Raw genomic sequence first — 10,382 nt, 5'->3', positions numbered from 1 at the left:
GCTGCCATTCGTAGACGTAGTAGAGAGTTGTACCTCTAGATGGGGTTAGTAGAGACCTTCACGAAACAGCTGTGCAGACGACATCAATTTTAAGGTAAACATTTCAGCGTACTGTTGTGTTTCGCTTGCAGTTATTTGTTCCGCCTGCGAAATCTTTATGGCAAATTTAAAAGAACAAAGAGTGTGTTTGAAGTTTTGTTTCCTGCTTGAAAAATCGGCAACAGAAGCTTACCAAATGTTGCAACAGGCTTTTAAAGAGGATGCTATGAGCCGCACACAAGTGTTCGAGTGGTTTGGGCGCTTCAAACGTGGTGAGATGAGTGTCGAAGACCATGCTCGTTCTGGGCGTCCTTCAACGTCTCGAAACGATGAAAACGTTGAAAAAAGCCGTGAAAAAATGAACGAAGATCGTCGTTCCACGATCGACCAAATTTCAGAAGAGACAGGTGTGAGTTGGAGCTCGTGTCAGCGAATTTTGACTGAGGAGTTGCAAATGAGACGTGTTTCTGCAAAATTTGTTCCTCGCATTCTCACACAGGATCAAGAGAACATTCGATTGAATTTGAGCCGGGATTTGAAAAAATGAGATTGAAAGTGATCAAAACTTCTTGACAAAAGTCATTACAGGTGATGAGAGTTGGTGTTACGGTTATGACCCAGAAACTAAGCAAGCGTCAAGCCAGTGGAAGTCTCCCAACTCTCAGAGACCAAAAAAAGCAAGACAGTTGAAGTCCAATGTGAAGACAATGATCATTGTCTTTTTCGATGTTCGCGGAATTGTGCACCAAGAATTTGTTCCCCCTGGCCAGACTGTTAACCAGCACTTTTATTTGGAAGTTTTAAGACGTCTGCGAGAGGATGTGCGGAGGAAACGCCCGGACTTTGGCGATCAGGTGACTGGTTCCTTCATCACGACAACGCCCCCGTACACACGGCCTTACGAGTGACCCATTATTTGGCCTCTCGGGGATGGGCTGTCGTTCCCCACCCTCCATATTCACCAGACCTAGCCCCGTGCGACTTTTTTCTCTTTCCGAGAATGAAGAAAAGCTTAAAAGGGAAGCGTTTTGGTGATGTGGAGGCCGTACAAACAGCTTCGCAAAGGGCACTGGACGATATCAAAGTTGAAGAGTTCCAGAGATGCTTCAAACAATGGGAAAAAAGACTTGACAAGTGCATCGCATTTCATGGAGATTACTTTGAAGGTGACTGAAGGAATTTTGTGCAAGAGTTAATAACTAAAGTTTTTATACAAAAAATCCGGTTTCTTTTGGGTCCCCCCTCGTATGTGCACTGGAGAGGTTGCTTTGCCTGCAAGCTCCTCCAAAGTGCACAAGCAGCCTTTTTCGGTGGCCTGTAGGTTAGGTTAGGTTAGGTTAGGTTAGGTTAGGTTAGGTTAGGTTAGGTTAGGTTAGGCTAGGTTAGGTTAGGTTAGGCTAGGCTAGGCTAGGCTAGGCTAGGCTAGGCTAGGCTAGGCTAGGCTAGGCTAGGCTAGGCTAGGCTAGGTTAGGCTAGGCTATGTTGGGCTAGGTTAGGCTAGGTTAGGTTAGGTTAGGCTACGTTAGGCTAGATTAGGTTAGGCTAGGTTAGGTTAGGTTAGGTTAGGTTAGGTTCGGTTAGGCTAGGTTAAGTTAGGTTAGGCTAGGCTTTCCATAGAATACAAAGACCAAGTGCGGAACAGTGGGAGAGTTTGCTCTTCAGCGGCAACCCGGTTCTACAGAGAGAACTGGTCATCTATGCCCAGCGAATAGCCAAGCTCAGCGGTGCCCTGCAAGAGGGGCGCCGACCTCTGTTGACCGTAAAATAGAGCAAATAAAGTTTATCCTATCCTATCCCATCTTTCAAGTGCACAGATACCGCAGAGTAGATGGGCCTGTAGAATTTCGCCTCCATCAAAATTCGACCGCCAAGAGCAGAAAGCATATTTATATATACGAGGGGGGACCCAAGAAAAACCGAACTGAGAGCGCGCTGCCATTCGTAGACGTAGTAGAGAGTTGTACCGCTAGATGGGGTTAGTAGAGACCTTCACGAAACAGCTGTGCAGACGACATCAATTTTAAGGTAAACATTTCAGCGTACTGTTGTGTTTCGCTTGCAGTTATTTGTTCCGCCTGCGAAATCTTTATGGCAAATTTAAAAGAAGAAAGAGTGTGTTTGAAGTTTTGTTTCCTGCTTGAAAAATCGGCAACAGAAGCTTACCAAATGTTGCAACAGGCTTTTAAAGAGGATGCTATGAGCCGCACACAAGTGTTCGAGTGGTTTGGGCGCTTCAAACGTGGTGAGATGAGTGTCGAAGACCATGCTCGTTCTGGGCGTCCTTCAACGTCTCGAAACGATGAAAACGTTGAAAAAATCCGTGAAAAAATGAACGAAGATCGTCGTTCCGCGATCCACCAAATTTCAGAAGAGACAGGTGTGAGTTGGAGCTCGTGTCAGCGAATTTTGACTGAGGAGTTGCAAATGAGACGTGTTTCTGCAAAATTTGTTCCTCGCATTCTCACACAGGATCAAGAGAACATTCGATTGAATTTGAGCCGGGATTTAAAAAATGAGATTGAAAGTGATCAAAACTTCTTGACAAAAGTCATTACAGGTGATGAGAGTTGGTGTTACGGTTATGACCCAGAAACTAAGCAAGCGTCAAGCCAGTGGGAGTCTCCCAACTCTCAGAGACCAAAAAAAGCAAGACAGTTGAAGTCCAATGTGAAGACAATGATCATTGTCTTTTTCGATGTTCGCGGAATTGTGCACCAAGAATTTGTTCCCCCTGGCCAGACTGTTAACCAGCACTTTTATTTGGAAGTTTTAAGACGTCTGCGAGAGGATGTGCGGAGGAAACGCCCGGACTTTGGCGATCAGGTGACTGGTTCCTTCATCACGACAACGCCCCCGCACACACGGCCTTACGAGTGACCCATTATTTGGCCTCTCGGGGATGGGCTGTCGTTCCCCACCCTCCATATTCACCAGACCTAGCCCCGTGCGACTTTTTTCTCTTTCCGAGAATGAAGAAAAGCTTAAAAGGGAAGCGTTTTGGTGATGTGGAGGCCGTAGAAACAGCTTCGCAAAGGGCACTGGACGATATCAAAGTTGAAGAGTTCCAGAGATGCTTCAAACAATGGGAAAAAAGACTTGACAAGTGCATCGCATTTCATGGAGATTACTTTGAAGGTGACTGAAGGAATTTTGTGCAAGAGTTAATAACTAAAGTTTTTATACAAAAAATCCGGTTTCTTTTGGGTCCCCCCTCGTATATGTAAGATAGCTCTTTTAAACTTGTTTTTGTTCCTTTTCTATTCGACTCGCCTCATATGCGTGTCCGTCTGAGCAATTCCTGAGAGAGCAGGTCATACGCGGCAATAACGTAGTGTAAAAAGAATCAAAATCAAACGGAATTCGAATGAAATCACCGTATCAATCCACTCCTGTTTAAATGATCAATAAAGCACCGCATCACCATGAACGCAAGCTGGAATAAGACACACTGATACAGAAAAAGTCGTCTACAAAGCGATTCACGGATGAAACGTGGCTGTTAGTAGTGCCGTCTGATATGTTAGTTAACAAACAGCCTTTCGCTCCGTAATTGCATCTAGTCTTCTCGTCCAGCCAAATCGTATTTTCAGAACTATAGGTTCGGTGTTTGATAAGGACTACGTTTGTCATGGTCTGCAAGCGTTCCACTGTGGCGGGAAGCCTTACTCTACCCATGCGATCTGTGCATTGCTGGCACCAGAGAACTCATCCTAGGACACTGAGCGGCTTATTTATTTATGTCGCAAGGGTGCAAAAATCTATGTAACAGTGATCCTAAAATGCATTTTCACAGCAAACACCGAAAACAAGTTCTGAATGTGCCGGTGACGAGCTCGCAACGGAGGAAACGCCATGCCTCAGCATGCCCTTAGACTAACTTTTGGCGCCGCAATAGCGGGGTGTCAGTTCTGGGCGACGGTCTGTGCGTGTCTTCTCCAGGTCCTGCGTCCATTTTCGCTAGTTTTCTTAGTTTAATATCACAAAACTCGCCCAGCAGTTCATGCTTCTCAAATAATCTTCTTCTGCTCCTCGAATTCGTTTTATAGTTTTTAAGCGATTTTTTGCTTTCCCGGTTATTATTTGTTAGTCTTTCAGGAGTTGCGTCACTCGAGTTTGTGTGTGTGTGCGGTGCCTGCATCATTTTGAACAGGATATGTGATGCCTTGGTAGGGGTTTCTTAAAATATTGTCCAGGTATATGGGTCAATTTTATCTCATGCTGATATCTAGTATCCCCACCCCCCCTGAGCCCACCCTGTTGAAGAAACAAAAACATTCCGTGCGTCAGCATGCCTTTATTAACCTTGTAGAGTTGGTTAACCTCTTCTTTTTCATAACGTAATACTTTTTCTGCATCCGCCTTTACAAGCGCGCCCCACGAGGAATACATGTTTGCTCGCATCGGTTCGTCATTCGGCTGCTGAGCCCATGACCGCGATATAAAACCCCGGCCTGTGCGGCTGCATTTCCTGCTGCCATAAAAACAAAGTTAAATGCGTCACTAGTAGGCTTAACTGCCTGCACGAGTGGAGAGTAGAGTGCGACATTCGCTGCAAAGCTCTCGAGAAGAAAGGAAAAAAATTATTCTTGGAAAAAAATGCGAAAAAATATCTGGTCGAACGTCGAGGAATTTAACTCACCCCACCTACGCGTACTTGTGTAGCTTCCACTTCCCCGCAAAGCTCAGAGCCGAAGAGAGTAGGGGAGGGGGGGCGTCCACTGCTTCCTCACGGCAGTGGAGACTGTCCATTACACCCGCAACTGCAGATAGCCTACCATGCCTTAAAAACTGCCATCATGCTTGTTCCACAATGACTTCGCTTACGTCGTTAGCGTAAACATGCATTCGGTTACTTTTGCAGCTTTGTGCGTCTCCCTGGTAGAGCCGATGGTGCACGGGACGCCACTGGAGGAGCTCTTCAAGGTAGGTGACACAACTGCTGACCGGCAGGGACAACCAGCAGTCCGATTTGCCCGGCAACCATTATCCATTTGAGACGCCAGAAATGCAATGAATATCTGTGCGTGCAGTTTTCTGCGAATTGAGAGCCTACCTCTACGCAGATGCTAATAGTCTGAAAGTTTCTTAGCCTCGATTGCGGCAATAACTTTGAGGAAACTAAGAGATAACAGTGCCGCGGAGCTCTAACGAGCGCCAAAGGTGCAATGATAAAGGGTCTAAGTCGGAGGGTACTGGCTAGCACAAATATAAAAACAAGTACCTGGTCTTTCTTCTTCGATGTTGTGATTTTGTTCACCTGCTTTAAAGCTGCAGTAGAAAAAAACCGTTATTTTGCTATTTTGTGTAGTAATCTTAGCATTATCATGAAGATGTAGACTATATGCTGAACGCAGGCGATAAAGAGTTGTAGATTATCAAAAGCGTTGTTGACACCGTACTTTAAAACACAAGTACCTGATTAACTGGTACCACAAACCAATGGCGAAAGCAAATTTATTAGCTCAAATGAGTCGTCTGGCTGCTGAAGCTGCTTAAAGGAGATGCAAACCGCCAGCGGACCCTAATGCTACTGCATACACCGCATAATGAAAGACACTGATTGTCTATAACTTTCTTGTTCATTTTTTCTCGTTTTCCTTTTTACACTTTCTGTGGCTACAAGCTAGGAGAAGACACGAGAAGCCCTTGAAGATGTATCAATGCTTTCGAAACGCCACTACTTTCGAAGAACCAACGGGCACTGACGTAACCATCCTGTGGAGCAGTAGGGATCTACCAGATAACGAAATAACCGGCCACGTTTCATATTCCAAACCCGAAAGCCAGGGAAATTTAGCCTGATCTGTGGTCTAATAAAGAGTACACTGTGTAGCGGTACGTTCATCACGAGAGATACCAAAGACTTGTGCATACGTGCGTGCCCGCGTGCGTGTGTGTGTGTGCGCGCGCGCGCGTGTGTGTGTGTGCATGTGGTGCGTGCGTGCGTGTGTGTGTGTGTGTGCGCGTGTGTGTGTGTGTGTGTGTGTGTGTGTGTGCGTGTGCGTGTGCGTGTGTGTGTGTGTGTGTGTGTGTGTGTGTGTGTGTGTGTGTGTGTGTGTGTGTGTGTGTGTGTGTGTGTGTGAGAGAGCGCGCGTTTGTGTCTGTGTTGCACCGCAACAAAGGTACGGCGAAATCGAATTCAAAGACGCAACGGGAAAATCAAGCATGCAAAAAATGTAAACTCAATTCAGCTAAAAAATATTTTTCCCATAGCATCGTTAAGGACCTGTGCATCTTACTGTACTCCAGCGTAAAGCTTAAAAAGAGTTCCAACGTTTCTGCACCTGGACAAAAACAACTAATAAACCACAACTAGCCGCCACTGTGGCTCAGTGGTTATAGCGCTCGGCTGCTGATCCGAAAAACGCGGGTGCGATCCCGGCCGCGGCGGCCGAATTTCGATGGAGGCTAAAGTCCCGTGTGCAGTGCGATGTCATTGCACGTTGAAGAACCCCAAGGTGGTCGAAATTTCCTGAGCCCGTCACTGCGTCGTCATTCATAGCCTTTGTTCCTCTGGGACGTTAAACCCTACAAGTCATAAACCAAACGAAAACTGCGCATGAGTGCATGCTCTGTTAGGAGCCACTAGAACAATTACGATTGACCTCAGTTATTGGCTTCCATTTTTGCAGTGTACCGTGCACAGGCACCTCCGTAACTTACACGCTTAACTCGCGTAACTTTCACGCGAAGATCTTCAAACCCGCTCCAAGTGTTCTGTCCTCGTGTATGCGACGGACGTTGTCATGCCGGCGCCTGGATGATAGACCCAATCGAAGAGTGCTCATGGCATTGCGCTGTTTGTTTAAAAATTACGCTATTCAGGGAGGTTGGACTTCTGATTTAGCAACCGGAGATCTACTTTCTGCCAGTGAGAACCAACAATAGTTCTATGGTAGAGAGAGGGTGTGGTTGATGGTCCTTTGCGATCACAAAAATGAATAAGGGAGGGGAAAACCTCAGGTTGCTTGAGCCAACGTTTCGACAAGGGGACTTGTCTTCGTCTGGGCAAAGCGTTCATCATTGGCAGGGATTAAATAGGGCCTTCGCTCCGAGGAGGAAGGCCCCGGGGGTGGGGAAGGAAAGTGGTGTGAGAGGGGATGCGTGTCAGGAAGGGGTGGGAGGTGAACCTTGATTCGTTAAGCTGCAATAGTGGAAAAACTTATATCCGGGGGGTGTGTAATGAACAAAAGCTTTGAAGGGGCTGCGACGGGGGGAGGCGCTGTAGGACCTGAAAAACTCAGATAAAAGGATTAGTCAGCGTGGTACAGGGAAATGAGAAGAAGGCAAACAACATAGGCTGGCACTGGAAGGAGGGGCATTTCCAAGGAAGGACAAGGCAGGGGGGGGGGGGGGGGGAATGGCTCGAGTTCAGAGAAAGCCAAAAAGGTGGGGCGGAGGGGGTAACAGGAATGTCATGGTTTCCGAGAACTGATAGTAGGGGATTAGGAGAAAAAAAAAGGGGGGGGGGGGGGGTGAGTCACAGGGAGACGGTGAGAAGGCCGGAAATGTGGTGGAAGATATGACGTGGGAAGGGTGCAAAGAGCGATAGTATACTCAGAAGTACTTGTATTTGGCCGTGTTGGTTCATAACTTTTCAGGAGGACACAGGGGCGCAACAAAAGACCCGGACAAAGAAGCAGACAGGGACAAGCCCTTGTCACTGTCTACCTCCATGCCCGTGCCCCCCATCCCGCCCTTGTGTCCTCCTGAAAAGATAATATTGCCACACTGCTGACACTCTGCAGGCGCCACCGGGTGGCCAAAACTAGGCTGCCAGCGCGTGGTGGAGCGTCGTCTTCGTCTAGCTTGTGCTCGGCGGTTCGAAGCCTCGTCTGAGAATACGGCTGTGCTTCCCGCTTCCTGGTGACATTTGGTGGAGCCGTGCTGGGTACCGTCCCATGTACGCTGACCCCGACGACAGCCGTGACGCTTCTCTCCAACGCGCGGACACCACACCCGTCCACAAAGCGAGCCGTCGCCTGCGAGGCCTGCAACCCGAGTTCGAGCCACTGACCAGGCCTGTGCGAACTATGACATCCACCACTGGCAGCAGCCAGACAGGTCAGTGCTCCGGCAGTGCTACGCCGTTCGTCCTACTCGCACCTCGGTCGCCACCATCCTTCCACGGCGACCGGTTCGAGGATGTAGAGGATTGGTTGGCCAGTTTTGACCGTGTGGCCGCATTCAATCAGTGGGACGACGAGCGGAAGCTGTTGAATGTGTATTTTGCATTGCTCGACTCGGCGAAAACGTGGTTCGAGAACCACGAGGCGTCCTTCTCCAACTGGGCAGCTTTTCGCCGCGAGTTGCTCGCTACATTCAGCTCGAGCCAACGGAAGGAAAATGCTGAGATCGCCCTTCGCTCCAGGTCACAGCAGTCCAATGAGAGCGTGGCCATGTTTATAGAGGACATGACACGCCTCTTCAATCGGGCCGACCCTGCCATGCCCGAAGCTACAAAGGTACGGCACCTTATGCGTGGGGTGAAGGAGCAGCTGTTCGCTGGCCTCATGCGCGACCCTCCGCTAACCGTCGCCGCCTTCGCCAAGGAAGCTACCTGCATGGAACGTTCGCTGCAGGAACGGAGTGCCCAATACGGCCGTCAGGCGAATGTAGCGGCCACTCACTACTTCACGTCCTTGTCAGGCCCAGGGGACGAGGCGCTGCGAGAGGTTGTACGGAGCATTGTCCGCGAAGAACTGCGACACCTCCGCTTGGATGCTCCGTCGGCAGGTATACCTTCAACGGCGGACGTCATCCGTGACGAAATCCAGCGAGCGGTGCAGTCACCACCAGCACCACTACCAGAGCCGCACGTCATGTCGTACAGCGATGCCCTGCGCCGACCTGCCCCCGTGCCGCAAGCGTTTCGCCCCGTTGCCGGACCTCGACCACCCCACCGTTACCTGCGCCCCGTCGAGCAGCAGCAGGATCTGCGCCCTCCTATCAGCAAAGCGCACGTGTGGCGCACGTCCAACGATCGCCCGCTCTGCTACCACTGCGGTGAGCCTGGTCATATTCTGCGGCATTGCCCGTACAGGCGTATGGGTTTGAGAGGATTTCCGCCGGACGCGCCTCGACCGCGCTATGGTGAAAGACCGCAGGACATAGATGCGTACCTCGCCGCTCACGTGCTGCCCCCGACGACCTCGCAACAGCGCCAATCGCGATCGCCGTCCCCGAGGCGCTTTACTTCGCCCAATCGGCCCTCCACCTCTGGTCAGTTCCGACGCACGTCCCCTCGCCGGGAAAACTGAAGACGGCGTCCTCCGGGGGTAGGGCCGCCGCCATTGCACAGAGTCAACAGCCTCCACCCGACGATTCGACGCGACGACCCGGGCAGCGACCACCCGATCCGACGACCTCACCGACGTGCTGCGAACGATTAGTTTCAGCTGAAATTTTAGTTACCGCCGACAGTTATCAAGTGAACGCACTCGTCGATACCGGCGCTGATTTTTCCGTGATGAGCAGTCAGCTCGCCACGACTCTCCGTAAGGTTCTGACGCCTTGGTGTGGACCCGTGATCCGCACCGCCAGTGGCCATGTAGTGACGCCGATCGGTGTCTGCACCTGCCGTATCCAGATCCGAGGTCTTACTTTCACTGGCTCCTTTGCCGTGTTACGTGACTGTTCGAAAGATCTGATTCTGGGCATGGATTTCCTTCGAGAGTATGGTGCGGTCATAGACCTTCGGGAGCTCATGGTATCTTTTTCCGCCCAGCGAGCCGTTGACACCAACAGCGAGCCCAGCAGAGTAGTGTTGCGCCTATGTGCCGACCACATAACGCTTCCACCGCGAGCCAGCAAATTCGTCACAGTCGAATGTGATAGCAGCACCGGCACCCTTGGCATCGCTGAAGCGAACATGTCGCTGCTACTCGCGCGGCAAGTTTGTGTAGCCCGAGGCCTCGTAGAACTTACTAACGGTCGTACCGACATCCTAGTCACCAACTTTACCTGTGAACCGCAACATCTAACGCAGACAGAGGTCGTCGCTTATTTTGACGAGCTTGGAGAGTGTACCCGGCAGTGTTCTTTGTCCACGACGTCAGATCTCGACGACGCGACGGCTGCAGCCATCCCGACCGATGTAAACCCGCACCTCTTGGCCAGTCAGAAACGCTGCGTAGAAAATCTCATTTATTCCTTCCGCGACTGTTTCGCATCAACTTCCAAGGTGCGACAGACGCCGCTCACCAAGCACCGAATTATCGTTGCGGACGACCAAAGACCCCTGTGTCAGCGGCCTTATCGTGTGTCTTCGAAAGAACGTGACGCCATCCGCCGCCAAGTTACCCAAATGCTCCAGGACGACGTCATACAACCATCCACGAGCC

General features: G+C 50.1%; 1 protein-coding gene across 1 annotated transcript; it reads left to right on the top strand.

Annotated features, from left to right (window-relative positions):
- The first annotated feature begins 7,940 nt into the window (after positions 1-7,940).
- LOC149341015 (uncharacterized) lies at positions 7,941-9,299 on the top strand. The gene has a single exon (XM_089551218.1). The coding sequence runs from the start codon at positions 7,941-7,943 to the stop codon at positions 9,297-9,299; it is 1,359 nt and encodes a 452-aa protein (XP_089407344.1).
- Positions 9,300-10,382: the final 1,083 nt, after the last annotated feature.

Source organism: Amblyomma mixtum, chromosome 6 (assembly GCF_055824585.1).
Source record: "Amblyomma mixtum isolate Tamu chromosome 6, ASM5582458v1, whole genome shotgun sequence".
In the NCBI taxonomy this organism is placed as follows: domain Eukaryota; kingdom Metazoa; phylum Arthropoda; class Arachnida; order Ixodida; family Ixodidae; genus Amblyomma; species Amblyomma mixtum.
Note: the sequence above shows the minus strand (reverse complement) of the source record. Positions and strands in the feature narration are given on the sequence as shown.